The sequence below is a fragment of the Aspergillus clavatus genome, genomic scaffold, assembly GCF_000002715.2.
Source record: "Aspergillus clavatus NRRL 1 1099423829802 genomic scaffold, whole genome shotgun sequence".
In the NCBI taxonomy this organism is placed as follows: domain Eukaryota; kingdom Fungi; phylum Ascomycota; class Eurotiomycetes; order Eurotiales; family Aspergillaceae; genus Aspergillus; species Aspergillus clavatus.
The window spans coordinates 1,466,852-1,484,150 of NW_001517097.1; the positions used below are offsets into that span (position 1 = coordinate 1,466,852).

Below are 17,299 nucleotides of genomic sequence, written 5' to 3' on the forward strand. Positions count from 1 at the left end.
TAAACATAGCTTAATTAAAGACAGTGGGCTCCGTCATTGGGGTGTATCTATTTCTACTTGTTACTAGTTAGATTTCTAGATACCTGGACAATCTGATTTACTGCTGGAATTGTTCGTAGCCAGGTGGATCTAGGCTTCCCTAGTACAGGAGATTCGACCTAGTTACATATGTAGATATAGTCTCATCCTCCTCTTAGGACACAAAGCGATGCTCTGTCGATGACGCCAACACCCGCGAAGCATGGAAAACTGGCCACCAAACATGGGCAGCACACAGCACTACGTCACTCGTCTATCATCTTCTCCAGATGCATCATTTTTTTTTTTTTTGCCAACGTCTGCTCGCCCTCGTTGCTTCTGTTGGACTTCACTTCTGGGCCGGCTTAAATACTCGCTATCCCTGACCATTATTCCCTGAGTTCTGGACCTCCTCTTTATCTCTTCAAGTACCAGCTCCTGTAACTGTAGGTGATCTCCCCTTCCTTCACTGGCATCTCAGTCCTAGGTTACCATCGAGCTTCATAGAGCTAATCTCAACCTCATAGAGTCTTTGACACGATACCATTAAACCAAATACTACAATCCATTCGGCCTGCATAGTCGAGACGATCAGTCAGGATGAGACTCAATCTGGGCTCCAGCCTGGTGCTCTTCCTCGCATCGACTCAAGCGGTCGGGGCGTTCAACTGGCTCCACAAAGCAGGTAGGTCTGACGCAATTGTCATTGACCCGGCTTCTTTTTCTGTTGCTGACCACACCACTTCAGTCTACAACAGATGGCACGAGACTGAATTGGAGCGGTGGCTCTCCGACCACGGTATATTTCTTTGTTCTCCGAGCTGAAGAAACCACTAGAGCTGATCGAATCCCTAGATATCCCTTATCCCACCCCTGCCGACCGCAAGGACCTGGAGAGCTTGGTCAAGGCCAATTGGGACTCGAAAGTGCAGAAGCCTCTGGGACAGGCGGCAGAGCATACCACCCACAACTGGCATCATGCCAAGGAATGGATCTTTGATACGTCAGTACCTCTGTGGCGTTCGCGAAGCAAGCTTGGAGCAGCCGTTGCTAACCCTCTTGCAGTTGGTCAGACTCTCAGCTCAAGGCATTCCTTGACCGACATGGTGTTCCCGTCCCTCAACCCCGTAAGCGTGACGTGCTTCTGAAAACCGCTCGTGAGAACTATGAATCGATCGCGAAGAAGTTTGGCGAAACCGCAGCATACCCCGGTAACTGGCTGTATGAGCATTGGTCCGAGTCCGACTTGAAGGAATGGCTTGACGAACGCGGATGGCCTGTACCTCAGCCAACGACTCGGGACAGGCTTATTGCATCCGTGCGCCGCAACGCCAGATTGGCCAGTCTGCAGGCTCGCAACATTGCAGCCTCTGCCACGAAATCTGCGGAAGCGGCTCAGTCGAGCTTGAGTGAGGCTTTGTTCAATGCTTGGTCCGATTCTGACCTGAAGAAGTTCCTTGATGAGCACAACGTCAAGGTGCCCCAGGGATCTAAGCGCAACGAGCTCATCGCTCTGGCCAGAAAGCACCGTGCTTCCCTTGTCAGCCAGGCATCCGTTGCTTCCGAGACTGCCTCCCAGTCAGTGACTGAGTTGATTGGCGCCGCTACTTCCAAGGCCGGCAACCAGTATGCGCGGGCCACCGATGATGCCACTCTCAAGGCGCAGGATGCATTCGATGCAGCTGTTGAGTCGTGGTCGGACTCCCGTCTCAAGGCTTACCTGGATGCTCGCGGGGTTCCCGTTCCTCAGGCTAGCAAGCGCGACGAGCTGCTTGCCAAGGTCAGGCTGAACAAGCACAAGGCTGCGACTGGATGGACTGCCTGGACATTTGACACCTGGAACACCGAACAGCTGAAGTAAGTGCAGATATGCAATATACGACCGTGCCTTAATCGTATGATCTTAATTTCTAACTTGGTCTCTAGGAAGTACCTCTCTTCTCTAAACGCCAAGGCAGCTCACCGTGCAGACGTCACCCGCGACGAACTTCTGAAGCAGGCTCAGGACGCCTACGCCAAAGCCTCCAAGTCTGGCGGAGTCAACCTGGCATCTGCCACCTCATACATGGCGCAAGCCACCGATGCAGCCAAGGATACGACCTTTGACACTTGGTCCCACTCCGAGCTCAAGGCATACCTCGATTCCTACGGTATCCCCGTCTACCAGGGCTCTGGTGTCAACGAGCTTCGTGCGGCGGCCAGACGTAACTCCCAGTACTTCCGGTATGGTACCACTAGCCCCCAGGGCATCCTGTACAGCAAGCTCCATGAATGGACTCAGTGGGTCATGGACCAGCTGAAGATTGGAGCCTCGAGCGGTCGAGCTCAGGGTCAGGAGGCTGCGGAGAAGGTGAAGGAGAAGGCGTCGGCTGAAACCGAGCGGATCCGGTCCGAACTCTAAGCTAACTTTAACCTTCCGCTAATGTATCATGTATGTATGATCTTCTTTTTGCTTTCATCTACAGAGGTTCCGCGGGGCAGACAGGACAAAGTGGTTTAAATTTCCTTCTGAGGTTTTGCTTTTTATGAATGTTATGATGATTGAGATGATATTTTGGGGGTACTAACTCACTTGCAAATGTTGCAATAACCATTCAGTCTGGTATAATGGCAAGGAAAAGTTATCAACATATCAAGTGTAGACTGGCGATCCACGCTCCAAGTACAGTGCGACACTTGATTTTCAGAACAATGCAAGATGAGCATGATCGTATCATAGTCAACTGAGATCGTAGCTCATACAGCATCCAAATCACCCATCAGATCAGTTCCATCCTTGCCATGAGCACCCCAATCGGCCCGGGGCAAATACCCAGCCCACAGATCAATTGATCAGCCATCCTCCCCCCAAAATGACTCGGACAGTGCAGGCGACGCCTACCACTACCCAGATCGCCAACCTACGACTTGGGCGCCTCCGGATCCCCCTCGGCAACCAACTTTCCCACAACCAGATACTTCTCCGAAAACCGCTCCTCCCAGCCCTGGAGATTCTCAAGCTGATCCGCCGTGAGATCCTTCAGGTCATCCAGCGGCCCCTTCAGATCCTGCGTGAGCATCTCGACGTCGAAGCTCTGGTGCGCCAGACCGCGCGACGCATCCCGGCCGGCAAAATTCTCGTACGGTCCGCCCTGTCCAAAACTCGTCAGTTTTCTTTTCAATCCTATCTCCCCTGCATGCATGGGCGGGAAACGCACAGGGCCGTAGAAGTTCTTGCCGGGGGTCACATCGAAGACCCGTCCGCGGACGGCGAGGTAGACGGGTTGATCGCCCACGCCGTTGAAGGGCAGGAGGGTTGTTGGTGTGAAGGTGCGGAAGACGACGGGGGGCGGGGCCTGCGGGAGGGTGGTGGGGGCCTTGGGGCGGAATTGCATGTAGACGAGGACGCCGAAGAGGGAGAGGAGGATGAGGTTGATTGGGGTTGCGATTGACATCCTAAGGGTTTTTTTTGGCAAGATTAGATGGAGTTTGTTCTTTATGGCGCTGAGAAATGTTTAGGAGACCGGGGGGGGGGGGGGGAGTGGTACACTTCGGCGGGCGGCGGGACCGCGCCGTTTCCTATGGAGAGTTTAGTTGCTTAGATATTTGAAGCCTTTGAAGGGAAGTGACTTCATACCTGCTGAGGACATGATTATAGATGTGTCTGGGAAACTGGTGGAGATGAACGACAAGAACGTCGAGAGAAAGAATGATGGGAGGTGATGTTGAGAGTAAGCCGTTCGTTGTTGATTATGACGGACGTCAATCCCGGCTTGGAATTTATTTCATTTTGCGGAGAATCTTTCCGTAATACGGATACCGGCTGTGGCGGCCTGAAACCTGAGGATCCCAACCTTCTAGCCTGTTCCATAAGGCACGCAGGCACGCAGGTTACATAACAGCCTCGGACCAGGACCTATTAATAACCTCAAGAACTGCTCTGTCAAGATCCAACAACGCATCTGAAACAGGGTCCTTTATTATATTTATATATAGTGTAGATGTCTTCTCTAGTGCCAATGGGCACAAGCATGTCCTCTTGTCCTGTCAATAATTATTATTAGTTAGTCTAAATCGTAATTCCAGACTCAACGGTTTCTTGCTCTGCCCGGGTTTTGTAGGCTGTACTCCCTCTCTCCCTCTCTCCCTCTCTTTTCTTCCTCTCGTCTCTTCTTCTCTCTTCTCTTCTATCTAGTCTTGGGGGCATCTTTGTTTTGTCTCTTGTCTTTCTTTCTCATTTTTTTTCTCTCTCTCCTTTCTTTTCTCTATTCATCTGGCTTGCTGGTCTCTGCCTGTCTCTCTCTCTTTCTCTCTTTCTTTCTTTCTCCTTCACTCCTTGCTTTTTTCTTTGCATTGCTTGGAATCTTCTCTCATCTTCGCTCAGCGTGATTGGGCATTTCCTCTGACTCGACCCTTCCATTAAGTGGCATGCTGGCATGTCCGTGCATGAAGTCAATAATCATCGGGCAGAATCACGTTTCTTTCTTAGTTACCTTTATTGCTGATCCTTGTAGATAAGAGGTATGTCATGACGAAATCTGTCAGCTCTCGTTCATCTCTCCACCACCAACACGTTCAGGAGAAAGTACTCACCTTCTGTTCTTTAGCATATCTCTTGCAAGCAAAATGTGGGGAAAGGTGTCGTTCCATCGGTCTCGGAAACCTGTAATTAGCACCCCTACGTTGCCTAACAAGTCCTTGGATGATAACATGTACTAGGCCCCTCCCGGACCCGGCGCTCAACACATCGAAAAACTTCCTAGAGCTCTACCTTTACCACAGTAAGTGCGAAATATCAGTCATACACGCTGACGAGCTCTTCCGTCGCCCAGCCCCACTGACAGATCGTAGGAAACCCCCGCACTCAACTCTCTCTGCAAGTCGGCCGGGTTCAGATCATCGCGTGGCATCTTCCGCGCAGGCTCGCGCCCCAGTCGATCAAGGTCGTCAGCGCTCGACTACTTGGAGCTATCAGAACGAAGACAGGTTCTACCGCGACCCTGGAACCGCCGCAGAGAGTGCCAGCGTAGATATCTCGCCTCCCGACTCGCCCATCTTCATCAACAAGGCACACCACAGCGGAGAAAGTTCGCGTGTCTCATCTCTGGAGATCGACTCAAAACAAGCGTTCGACCGAAACCCAGAAACAACGAGGTACAAGAGCAACTTGCCGATCTTGCGTCAACGCGCGGATTCTGCACAACTAAACGATAGGCCATCCACGCAGGATCCGTCCAGTCGGAACCGCACGACACGACGGGATGATTTCACCGCGCCGTCTGCCGTCCAACACTCAGATAATCCTGCGCTTAGGACTGCCGGAAATGCTTCTTTTGAAACACAGCCAACGAGATCACGTGGGCTCACTGGATGGGCCAAAGATCAATATCATACAAGAGAACAGAACGCGGGCGGACGCGGACGGTCGTCATCAAAAAATGACAATCCGTTCTCACTGGCAATGCGGGAGCCCTGGAAAGGTCAGAGTGGGCGAACGCCGATGATAAATCCAATCCAGGAGAAACCAAGGGGCAGATCATCATCACGTGGACCACGATCCAGCAACACTCGATCGAGCGAGAAGGATCGGACGTCTCCGAATCATGCATATCTTGGACTAGTCCCATCTGTGGTTACTACTATTACGGGCGGTGCAGAAAAGAATAATCCTGCGAGTACCGTCAAACGCTGGCCTAGCAGAAGCCGCCACCAAGACTCAACCCCGCAAAGGGCAATTTCTCCTGCCATCATTAGAAACGATGCTCCTCCTCGGATCGACCTCCCCAAGCCTGACCTAGAAGCTACATTGGCTGGACTGGAGCTTTCCACGGGGGATCAAGCGCATGAGCCCGTCAGTCGCTTCAGTGCGACCACATGCGCCACGACCGAGACGCGTTGCTCTACACCCAGCCGTCGGGATAGCATCGACGCAGCCTCCCAGAATACAGACAACGCCCCGTCGATCATGTCCAGAAAGAGGCCGGTGGCGAGTGCGGTGGTCCCGGGCAAGAAGCCCACCAGAAAGCCCACTCCATCCCAGTCAGCTGGTAACACGAGCGAATTGTCTCAGTGCTCTCCGGAGGAACAAGCTCATGCCCGCATTGAGCAGCTAGAAGCAAGGAGAGACAACCTCACGCGGCGGAGGGAAAACATTGATACGATTATCCACGAACTTACCCAGGTCATCCAGCCTAGCTCTCTTGCCTATGACATGGCTGCCCGGGAGGAGGTCAAAAAGACGGTTGCCAGTCTCAACAACGAACTGGCGGAGATCAAGCGAGAGGAGCATGAAATTGGCTTGAAGCTATTCAGAGCATGGAAGAAACGCGATGAGCGAGCCTTGTATGGTGGAGATACCAGTTTATGGGTTAAGCGGGTGACTAGCTGAAAGGCAAGCGTTGGCATCCGTCCTGTTCACCTTGATCCCGTTCTTTCTACAGTCGCGCTTCTTGTCTTTGCATTTGGATGAGCTGGATTGAAATTCTTTGTCTTATCTTTTTCACTGCTCCGCCTCTGCTGCTGGAAGATATCGTGTGTTGGGCCTGCGAATACCCTTTTTCGTTAGCGCATTTGATTCAGGGGATTTGTTTCTCTCTTCCTTTACGGTTACCCTGCTGGCAGATTATCATTATCCAGGACTCAATTTTAACAAAACCAGGGGGGCACCTATGATTCCCGCCGTTCCATGTTTTAAAGAAGGTTTCTCGTATCAGAAAATCAAGTCAATACATATATGTTCATTTTCCTTCTTCCGGTTGGTGTACGGTTTACTAGGTAGCGAGCTTGCGCGCGAATATCTCTCGGCAGTGGAAATATGTTGAAACAAATGGCTATACATATGCCAAGAAAGGAATCCAAGGTAATAAAAGTGGCATAATCAATGCCAAACATGAATGCGCGCCACGAAGGCGATCGTAGGTCATGGCTCGTTGTATCTCATAAGAATGATCGCGCGAATCCTAGCGAGACAATCTATTTCTTTCCCGACTTCTTGATACCCTGCTGACCAGTGTTCAGCGGGCCTTTGCCCTTCGCCTTGTCCATCAGCTCCTTCTTAGCCTTGGCCTCTAGAATACACAACCGCAGAGTTAGTTAAATCGCGCCGTCCCTCGATGTTCGGGAGGTTATTGAGGTATTCATACCGGCTCTCTGTCTCTCCTTGAAGGCGAGATCATCGTCATCGAGTTCCTTCTTATCCTTCTTCGCGGCCTTGAGGGGCTTGACCTTGCCACCTAAACAATGCGCCTTGTTAGCGGGGTATCTCACTATATCCGGGCGTAGGGAAAACACCGTACCTTCTCTGCTTGCACCGCCCATTTTGTAGAGGTCCGATATAAAAACGGGAGATAACGCTCACTAGAACCGAAAGAAAGCAGATGGTGGACGATCGCGACCTGTGGAGCCTAGAGACTGGAGAGAGAAAGCAGAATAACTAATAGAAAAAAAAAATAAGAGGGATGAGGGAAAAAGAAATGCTTATCTGCGGGGTGGCGCTAGCGCCTGATCGAGCCAAGAGGGAAAATCGCGCTGACCGCCTTTGCCAGCAAACGTGACTGTGACTTGTGACTGACCATCTGGGTTTCCTGGTTCTGGCTCTGTCTTGCTCTCTCTGGGTTCTCCTGTCTCACTCATCTCTTGTTTCTCAGGTTTCCATCGGTTTTCTTTTCATCTTTAAGAAGAGCTAGGAGGATTCCTTATTTCAGTGGGTTCTACAGCATACAGCTTGTAGAAACGAGTTTTCTTCAGACGCGTATGCTCCCTGTGAGGCGGTAGTCAAGTTGGCAAAGGCCGTGGCATCTCTAGCCGGTTGGACTTTCTCAATACACTTCAAATTTATCTGTTGTCGAAGGCATTCTTGCTAACCGGGGTTGTCTCCCTCAATTCTTCTCCGAAGCTGTGTTCAAAGGGAATCTCTCATCTCAGGTCCTTCTCTTGAATATCCGGTGAGCGCCCATTGCACAACAATGGCGTCACGCAGGTCGAGGTCTCCATCGACCCCTTCTGAGGGTGAGATCATCGAATCAGGTTCAGAGACGAAGGCAACTACGTCGCAACTTTCTCTTAATGGCACCAGCGTTGACCGTCAAACCAGAGTCAGTACATCGTCCGTGAGTAGATCGCCACGCCAACGGAGGTCCAGGACGAGGACTTGGTCCCGATCGCGATCCCGTTCCCGCTCTCCCTATCGAGACTACAGAGGTCACAAACGCCGACGCGAGGATGACTATGACGAGGGGCGTTATCGACACGAACCGTCGAGACGCGGTGGTCCCAGGTACGACGATGACCGATATCATGGTCGAGGTCCCGCTTCGCAAAGGCGCCCCAGGGCTTACCACGATTACGACCGAGACGATGATCACAGTGGTGGGCTGCGGTATACGGATGACTATGATCGACGGGGGGACAAGCGCCCTCGAACTCGAAGTCGGTCGCCATATCGCGAAGTGAGGAAACCTAAACAGTACGCGGGCAATGAGTGGGATTCTCAACGAGGTAGAGACGGAAGCGTAGCTTCTCGGGACACTGGCAGGAGGAGGCCATCTACTGAACAGTTAGTGAGCGGACGAGGGAACACTGCAATCGTCGCTCAAGATTCTAAACAAGAGGCTGAAATTCGAAAGAATCAGGTGCAGCATGTTTCTTTTCAGGCTCCTCGCGTTGAAGACAGGTAATTTTTGGTGCCCCTTTCCATTCTTTATTCTGGATATCCAGCCTGCTGATAACCTCCCAGTGCAACCTTGCCGCCGATACAGGAGAGCAAAGGTCCAACTGAGGAGCCCGCCGGGGCGTTTGATGAGGCAGCTCGTCTAGAGGCTCGCCGTAAGCGACGCGAAGCGATTAAAGCCAAATATCGAGGCCAGGCAACACCTATGCAACTACAAGCTCTTCATATTGGCGCCGATACGGATTCGTCAACTCCGAGTGTGGATGCAGTTACGTCCCGTGATGTCGCCTCAGGTGAGACAAGTCCGATTGATGTAGTTTATCAAACCACAGTGAACTAATGGTTTTGGTAACAGTCTCCCCCCCGCGATCAGCCTCCGAGGCACCCAACGATGGCGCTGGCGATGCGTTCGAGTTCAAGGTTGGCAATGATGCTGATTTAGCTAATCACGATGCACCCGTGAACGGCGCGGACAAGGATGAGCCATCTGCGGCGGATTATGATCCGACCATTGACATGAAAGCAGAGAGGCAAAAGCACGATAACGTAGATTCGAATGGGGATGTCTCCTCAGCTCGCTATGATGAAACGAAAACCACCAAACAGGACGTTCTGATGCCGGACGCTGCTGAGCTGCAACCACCCCCGGTCAAGGCGAAGGATCCCTACGACATGTTTGCTGAGGATGACGATGATATGTTCGCTGAGGATAAGGAGGAAACTACGCAGCCGACACATGCCTCGGCCGTGCCGGTTCCTCAACCCCAGGAGCTCGATATCAGCATGATGGACAACTGGGACGATCCTGAAGGATACTACAATGTCCGGTTGGGTGAGTTGATCAATGGACGCTATCACGTGCAGCAGAACCTCGGCAAGGGCATGTTCTCATCGGTTGTACGCGCAACGGATTCGAAGACAGGCGGTCTTGTTGCGGTCAAGATCATTCGTCAGAACGACACCATGAGGAAGGCGGGAATGAAAGAGATTGCCATCTTGGAACAGCTTCGCGAGGCCGATCCGGAGGATAAGAAGCATGTCATCCGATTCGAGCGCTATTTCGACCACAAAGGGCATCTATGTATGGTGTTTGAGAATCTCAGCATGAATCTACGCGAAGTTCTGAAGAAGTTCGGACGGGACGTTGGATTGAATCTTCGGGCCATTCGCGCATATGCTCAGCAGATGTTTCTCGGTCTCAGCTTGCTCCGCAAATGCAACATTCTCCATGCAGACTTGAAGCCCGACAACTTGCTGGTGAACGAGCAGCGCAATGTGCTCAAAGTGTGCGACTTGGGCTCGGCGTCGTCGGCGACGGAGAACGAGATCACGCCGTATCTCGTCAGTCGATTTTACCGGGCACCGGAGATCATCCTTGGTATTCCGTATGACTATGCGATTGACGTGTGGTCGATCGGGTGCACGCTATTTGAACTCTACACGGGCAAGATTCTGTTTACGGGACGGAATAACAACCAGATGCTACGGTCGATTATGGAGTGTCGTGGCAAATACCCACCGAAGCTACTACGGCGCGGGTCGCTGACGCATCACCATTTCGATGATATGCTCAACTTCCACAGTACGGAAGAGGATCGGATCACGGGGCGATTGTCCACCAAGATCCTCGATTTCAAGAAACCCACGCGTGATCTGCGGACCCGATTGATGGGCAAGGAGACCAGAGGGATGACGGACAGCGAGGCGAAGGAGCTGGCGCTGTTTGTGGATTTTCTAGATCGCTGCCTGAGTCTTAATCCGGAGAAGCGGTGCACGCCGGCAGAGGCGTTGAAGCATCCGTTCATTGCGCGGCCAAAGCCGTAGGACAGGGTGCCTTGGGATGAGTGGGAAGATTCTGATCTAATCGTATATAGTCATACCTCTCTAGTCATACCGTTATGTCATGGCTGAGGGCGAGAAGCGAGAGCGATGCACTCGAATTCATAGGGATTTTTTTTTTGTTCTTTTCCTTTCTTCCTTTTAAAGTTTGGATTATCCCAGGGGAACGATTGATTATCGGGGTTAACCTTGCATTGTATGCTAGGATCCCCAGTCCCATACCCAGGATGTGTTTGAACGTACGGGGTACCTAAAAGCCATGGGATGAAGATCAGGTAGCACCACGGCGGCTTTTCTATCGACTCTTGCCACAGCGGTTAAGAGGGGTATCGATGATCCGTGAAGTCAAGTATAAAAAAAATTTCGAACCATGTCTGACTCTGACCACCTGTCATGGAGGCGAAGAGCATACATACAATCGACGAAGGATGATTTTGCGGATTGTATGACTCGATGATCGCGGGACGGCGGTGGTGGCGAAATGTCAAACGATACGCGCGGACACAGATATGGACACAGAGACGGTTGGATCAAAATCAACGGGTGTTGAATGAAGAAACGGTCCAGTGCAGGCTGACGCCACATGGGGGATTTGGATATTGGATCTGTGTGTGTGAAGAATGGGAGCGTCTATCTGGGTGTTCTGGAACTTCCTGGATGGGTTCTACGGGTGGTATTGATCTTAGATGCTCTGTCGTCTAGGTAGTTCTAGATGGGGGAGATGTGATGTATTTCAGCGATAAGAACAGTAGAGCAATGGTTACCTGACTATGTATGTATATTTGTGTATGAATGTTTGATAGTGAACTAACTGCATCTATCACTTCAAGTATATCTACTCCGTACTCCTAGATGCTGAATACAAGAATAGTATCTAGTGCCTCCTGCCTACCGCCTAATAGTACTACTACGTATGGAGTACAGTCAACAGTATGAAGATCGACAAGGCAAAAAAGCAACGATCGAGAGAATCGCAACCCAGCCAATTAGAAAATCTCCGCTCCGGGGGTAAGGCATACAGCATACAGCCTACAGGCGATTGTTGCCTGAGCCCTGAGGATAATTAACTATATTTACTCCATCCATTAACATTTTCCACCCTTCTCTAGACTCTAGCACAGTAGTACTGTAGTAGACTAGTAGTAGGTGGGTCACGCACAACAGAACAAATCCAAAGAACCAAAAGGAATCGAATAACTAGATGCACTACTCTGTAAGTCTCGCAGTCGCCAGCCTTGCTTTTCCCATTATTCTGATGCAATAAATAATAATAATAATAATAAAAAGAAAACCCCCCAACACAAGAGGACACAGCCCCACGTTTCAACCAATCCCTATCCACTATTCGTCTCCACCGACCAAAACTCTCGAGCGCAAACGTGGCAGCAAAGCAGCCAATCATGGGGTTTGGTGGCCTGCGCGGGTGGATGACTGGAGGTTCTCGAAGCGGGTGCGAGTGGGCTAATCATTGGCTGTGGCGGCCCTCCATTACTTGCCTCACTTTCTATCTTTCTATCTATCTATCTACACAGTATCTACACAGTAGACATCTATAGAGTGCTGATTGTGGAGGGTGGTTGGAGCTGACCGCAATTCTTGAAAAGACGGTGTGATGAAGGCAGAAGACTTAAGAAGGAGACGCGGTCCTCAGAACGGATATTTTTTGAAATCGCCACTGCAACAGCAATCATCTATCCTGTCGCAGATTTATTTATTTTTTCCCACTTCTCTCTGTGATGGGACGGGGGAAGGCAGAGAAGTCGGTCTGGAGAGTGGTGAAACTGGTGATGCGACAAAGGCTCCAGGTTTTGTGTGTGCACACTGTGCCGCTCAGCGCTCTGCCCCCGACTACTGGGGTCGGGCCTGATTTGTGAGATTGAGATAGATAGACTTTCACCATCTTCTGGTGAACTTTGGCTACTCTGGCCTGCTATCTTGTTTTTTCCATCCGACGGTGGAGAATTACGCTGGCAAGTATCTATCCAATCTCCATTAGCAATAGCGAGGGAATTCCGATGGACAGGAGGGAACTAGAAAACTATGTAAGGATGTAAGGATGTAGATTGGAGAAACTAGAAATGCTCAGATGAGACGGAGATGTTTGACTGCGATCGATACACAAGTGGGTCATCCCCAGTCTCCATCCAGAAAAAAAGCCTTGGGCTCCTTTCGGCGGTAGATGACTTCATTGGCGTCGTCGACTCTCACCATGATCATCATCGTTCATCATTCATCACCCATGAGGCTTAAGAATCAGACTACTCCTTTCGGCCTGGAGATAGAACATGGGATATCCTCAAGGGCCAAGGCAAATAGGGCGTTACTACTATTGTCGTCCAGCAGCATGATGGTCCAATCATTGTCATGGCAGCGGATATCATCCGCTTGCAGCCAATGATGAGACTGCGCCACGGTATGACTGCAGCTCCAGAAGTAAGTAGTCTAGTAGCCTTGTAAGTATGGAATACTCGAATTCGATGTACAAAGATGAATCAAATGGATCGGATTTGCTTGTTGGCTGTCCTGACTCCTGAGTCCTTGAGTCCTGACTAGGTATTTTCCCTCCTATAACCTGTCACACCGTTCACCGCCTCTAAGGATGTTCTCGCTCTCCGGCAGCAAATCAAGTTCATACTGTGTAGTTTACTAGTGAGTTACTAGTAGTGACTTTGGTTGAGGAGCCGTCCCCCGGTCGATCGAGTCTGCACTGACTGGTACAGCCACGGCGGCCAGTGCTTGTTAGTCAGTTACGGAGTAGTTACTAGTTAGTAGTTATTGTTGTTGTCGTTACTCGTTACTACTTGTTGCACTTGCCCATCAGTTCGGATCCTGGCGGAGAGGCTGGCCTTTGTCCCGGACCCTTGGAGCAGCTAGTCTGATTGGATGACGAGAATGGATAGGAAAGCAGGCAGGACCTTGTGACGCCTTTGGGGCATCATAATAAATGTGAGAAGGTTCTTCAGTTGCTCTAGGACTCTGATTGGTTCTCTAGTCTCGATGCAATCATTCCCCATAAGACCGGGGATCCATGGAAGAAAGCCAAATGCTAAATAATGACTTCCAGGCTGTCTGTCTCCTCACGGATCTGGGATGTTGGAGAACTGTTCTAGTCTATGTAAAATCGTGGCTGGATGATTCCATTGAGTGGTCAGTGGTGTGACTGAAACCCAGACGGGTGGAGCCTGGAACACCTCCAAAGTTGGGCGCCCCAAGTAGACTGACGACTGACTACTGACTACTGACCTAGGCTTGTCTCCACTGGTTTTTCCCCTTTCCCAATCATCAATGATTGCCCACCTCCCTTCCGGTTCGACTATTCCTATTCTCGGTGGGGCCCTAAACTAGTCTAAGCATCATACATATTTAGTCGGGTGGGGTCCCCCCTCCACAGCTCCTGTCAGAACCTCCAATCAATGGATGGGGGTGTGCTGTGCTGCGCTTAATATGTAACTGTCCTGTTACATGGATCATCGCCATCTGCTATCTGCCTATAGCTGTAGAGTCTGTAGGTAGCTAGTCGGTGAAAAGTAATCACCATCAACTAGGTACTCCCCAACTATTAATGTTTGTTGGAACTTGGGACTCTGGTAAGTGGTAATTATTCTTATTATTATTATGAGTGGCGGGGGGGTGTGGAACTCACTCACGCTGATTCTGTGGTGTGACGGTGTCAAATTGAATCATATCTTTTCTACGGCGTAGTTACCTAGGATCAATTGCTGAGTAGTCGGCGCCTTTAGGGGGCAACTACTATTATTGACCACGAGGTCCGGGGTCTTTGATTATTATGATCATTATCATTTATTATTTAATTACTGTAATATTATCGACTTTATTTCCACCAAACTAGCCCGATTACTAGCACGGAGGATCGGATTCCCACTCTCCAATCCTCATACACTCACTCCTCCAAGTGCTTTCGCCTCTCTCCAGTCTAGTTCAACTTAATATCGCCTTTCTTCGATCCTCATAAAACACATCATCCCCTCCCCTCTTAAAGTATCGTCTTGTGCTCTTCACTTGCTTTCTGCTGCTGTTTACGCGCTTCCTTTTTCTCTTCTCTGGCTATTGGTGTATTGTTCCTATCATTATCTTTCTTTCTTATTTGCTTCTCTTTGGATCTTGGATATATCTCCTTTGCTTCCCTCCACCTCTCCTTTTTAATACTACAACGCGCATCCTCTCTCCATCAATCACCCACACACATCACCACAACAACATCAATATCCACAACCACCGCCCCGTTTCAACCCATCTTCAATCAATACTGGCTCTTCCCCAAACGGACAATCCCCCCCCCCTTAGGAGTTGAATTATATTTGGATCCTTTCTCTTCTGCCATCCCAATGGATCCTTGAGTCAGAACAAGAACAGATCTTCAACCAATATCTCTCTAATAATTATTCTATCAATACGACTGTCCTTCCCCCCCCTTTTGGATCCCACTGGCCATTTGGATATTGGATCTTTTGCCCATCATACCGTGTGCATCAAGGACCCTTCTTCCGACGGATCTCTATACGATCAACAACGCCCTAGTACTTCTCCACTGGACCTACCTACCTTCCCTCAACCCTCAACTCAACACACCTTATTCGCCCCCTTAATGCTTCCCCCGTCTCCTCCATATAGCATGTATCCCCCCGTGCTTCCTACTCCTCCACCTTCTCTCCCCGTCACCCGTTGTTTTACCCCGGAGGACCGCCTGGGATACCTTCTAGCCAACCGGTTGGAACTCACAAGCATTCTGGGAGTCGGTGCGTATGGCGTGGTCTACACCGCCGTCGACATCCACACCAATGTGCTCTATGCCGTCAAAGCCCTGAACAAGGTCGGACTTGATGCCCGGCAGCTCAAGTTCCAACAACGGGAGATCAAGCTTCACCATCTGGCCAGTCAACATCCCAATGTGGTTTCCCTGGTTCGCATTATGGATTCCGTCGACTGCACCTATGTGGTCATCGAGTTCTGTCCGGAGGGCGATTTGTTCTCCAGCATCACCGAAAAGGGCAACTTTGTGGGCAATGATCCCTTGGTCAAGCGGGTCTTCCTCCAGATCCTGGATGCCGTCCAGTTTTGTCATTCCCTAGGAATCTACCATCGGGACCTCAAGCCGGAGAACATCTTGGTCACCGACCAGGGCCTGACGGTCAAACTGGCCGACTTTGGCCTGGCTACCACGGATTATTTCACCTCGGATTTCGGTTGCGGTTCCACCTTCTACATGTCCCCAGGTAAGGCATCAATTCTTCTGACTCGTGATGTGCCAGCTGGCTGACTCGAAGCTCTTTCTTCCCCTGAAGAATGTCAGCAATCGAATCCCCGCCCGTTGTCGTGTTATGCCTCGGCCCCCAATGATGTATGGAGCCTGGGAGTTATTCTAGTCAATCTGACCTGCGGGCGCAACCCTTGGAAACGTGCCTCGATCGAGGATTCCACGTTCCGGGCCTATCTAAAGGATCCCTTCTTCCTCAAGTCCATCTTGCCCTTGTCTGATGAACTGGTCTGTATCCTGAGCCGCATCTTTGAATGTGACCCGATGAAACGGATCACCATCCCGGAGCTCCGCCAGTTGATCCTGGATTGCCCTCAGTTCACTCTGAACCCGGTAACCCCCTGGGTCGCTCCCAGCGGACCCTTGCCATTCCAGGTCGTCAGTGGACCTCAGGTCCCTGTCTCTGTTCCTGTACATGGTTTCACGGCCCAGCAGTCAACCTCTTCCGACTCGTCTCACTACTCGGACTTCTCCGACTCGGGCGACTCGGATGGCTCTTGCTTCACCGAAGTTTTCACCGATATGGACAGTGTCCCATCGATGTCTTCTGTGGAGTTTGATTCTGAAGATGAGCTTCCAATGGATTCGCTCAACTGCAAGGATATCTCCGAGGCCATCCTCATTCAGCCACAGTCAAACCCACAGCCACTTCCCGTCTGCTGAAGCAGAGGGAGTAATGCTGTCAACCGAAGGGAAAAAAAAAAAACAAAAATCACAAAAAAACAAAGTTAACGCAGCCTGATGATTTACGCCAACCATTCAACATAAGGAACTGGATTTTTCCCCTTGGCCAGCCATATGACCATTTTCTCGCCCTTGCCTTGCATTGGGGACACAACACTCTGGAACTTGAAATACCATCTTTCACTTCCTTTTTTTCCCCTTTTTATTTTTGCACATACACCCTAATTAGACCCATCTCTATGGACCCTGGAAAATCTGCCGGTCTGCCAGCTGGATCTTCCCAGTCAGTGTTGGACTGGCCCTTCCTGGATTCTGGGCTTTGTTGGCTCTTCCGTGAGCTTTCAGACACCCTTTGCTCTGCTTCATTCATATGTAATCAATTACGGGAGGATTTCTGATGATTACTTGGCCCATATACCTTGTTGGATTATGTTTGATATTTTATTTGTCTTGGTGTTTTGGTGTTGGCGTCGATGACCCGCATTTTGGAAAGAAAAGAAATACCCCGGATGAAAGAAGCATCGCATGTCCTTGTTTATTTTTCTTCTTTTATTTGATTAACCTTCCCCGACTGGAGTCGAAACTGGACAGATGGCAGCGGAATTGATACCTTGGAGGAGGCATTCGGAAGGTTTACCATGACTACTATTTGATAAGATGTTTGGATAATTGTTCTCGCAATCGTCGCGATGCGACACGTTTGGTTTCTCTGTCAGACAAGAAGTGTTACCTAGAGCTCAACGATCACCAACAGCGTGGCATCGTGGCACAGGTGTGATCTCAGCAATCGACGCTACATGCAGGATCTTCTCTCAGCAGAGAGGCTTCTCGGGTCT

The 17,299-nt window shown here is 50.4% G+C and overlaps 6 protein-coding genes across 6 annotated transcripts, besides 4 other annotated features; 4 read left to right on the top strand and 2 right to left on the bottom strand.

The window, feature by feature from the left end:
* Positions 1–618: 618 nt before the first annotated feature.
* Positions 619–2,419, top strand: ish1 (double-strand break repair enhancer MSC1; the record flags this gene model as incomplete). The annotated part of the gene is made up of 5 exons (XM_001271052.1): positions 619–703; positions 767–817; positions 874–1,021; positions 1,084–1,875; positions 1,945–2,419. The coding sequence occupies 5 exons, from the start codon at positions 619–621 to the stop codon at positions 2,417–2,419; spliced, it is 1,551 nt and encodes a 516-aa protein (XP_001271053.1).
* Positions 2,420–2,918: 499 nt separating this feature from the next.
* ACLA_038390 (cytochrome b5-like heme/steroid binding domain-containing protein) lies at positions 2,919–3,452 on the bottom strand (the record flags this gene model as incomplete). The annotated part of the gene is made up of 2 exons (XM_001271053.1): positions 2,919–3,149; positions 3,216–3,452. The coding sequence occupies 2 exons, from the start codon at positions 3,450–3,452 to the stop codon at positions 2,919–2,921; spliced, it is 468 nt and encodes a 155-aa protein (XP_001271054.1).
* Positions 3,453–4,124: 672 nt separating this feature from the next.
* Positions 4,125–4,149: a microsatellite.
* A 143-nt stretch (positions 4,150–4,292) lies between these two features.
* Positions 4,293–4,323: a microsatellite.
* A 300-nt stretch (positions 4,324–4,623) lies between these two features.
* Positions 4,624–6,385, top strand: ACLA_038400 (uncharacterized protein; the record flags this gene model as incomplete). Its single annotated transcript, XM_001271054.1, has 3 exons — positions 4,624–4,662; positions 4,717–4,778; positions 4,849–6,385. 3 exons carry the CDS (start codon positions 4,624–4,626, stop codon positions 6,383–6,385), a joined length of 1,638 nt encoding a protein of 545 aa, XP_001271055.1.
* Positions 6,386–6,969: 584 nt separating this feature from the next.
* Positions 6,970–7,314, bottom strand: ACLA_038410 (translation machinery-associated protein 7; the record flags this gene model as incomplete). Its single annotated transcript, XM_001271055.1, has 3 exons — positions 6,970–7,064; positions 7,140–7,229; positions 7,293–7,314. The coding sequence occupies 3 exons, from the start codon at positions 7,312–7,314 to the stop codon at positions 6,970–6,972; spliced, it is 207 nt and encodes a 68-aa protein (XP_001271056.1).
* A 647-nt stretch (positions 7,315–7,961) lies between these two features.
* Positions 7,962–10,489, top strand: ACLA_038420 (putative serine/threonine protein kinase (Prp4); the record flags this gene model as incomplete). The annotated part of the gene is made up of 3 exons (XM_001271056.1): positions 7,962–8,668; positions 8,732–8,958; positions 9,021–10,489. The coding sequence occupies 3 exons, from the start codon at positions 7,962–7,964 to the stop codon at positions 10,487–10,489; spliced, it is 2,403 nt and encodes an 800-aa protein (XP_001271057.1).
* Positions 10,490–11,767: 1,278 nt separating this feature from the next.
* Positions 11,768–11,787: a microsatellite.
* Positions 11,788–12,007: 220 nt separating this feature from the next.
* Positions 12,008–12,031: a microsatellite.
* Positions 12,032–15,110: 3,079 nt separating this feature from the next.
* Positions 15,111–16,442, top strand: ACLA_038430 (serine/threonine-protein kinase; the record flags this gene model as incomplete). Its single annotated transcript, XM_001271057.1, has 2 exons — positions 15,111–15,738; positions 15,808–16,442. 2 exons carry the CDS (start codon positions 15,111–15,113, stop codon positions 16,440–16,442), a joined length of 1,263 nt encoding a protein of 420 aa, XP_001271058.1.
* Positions 16,443–17,299: the final 857 nt, after the last annotated feature.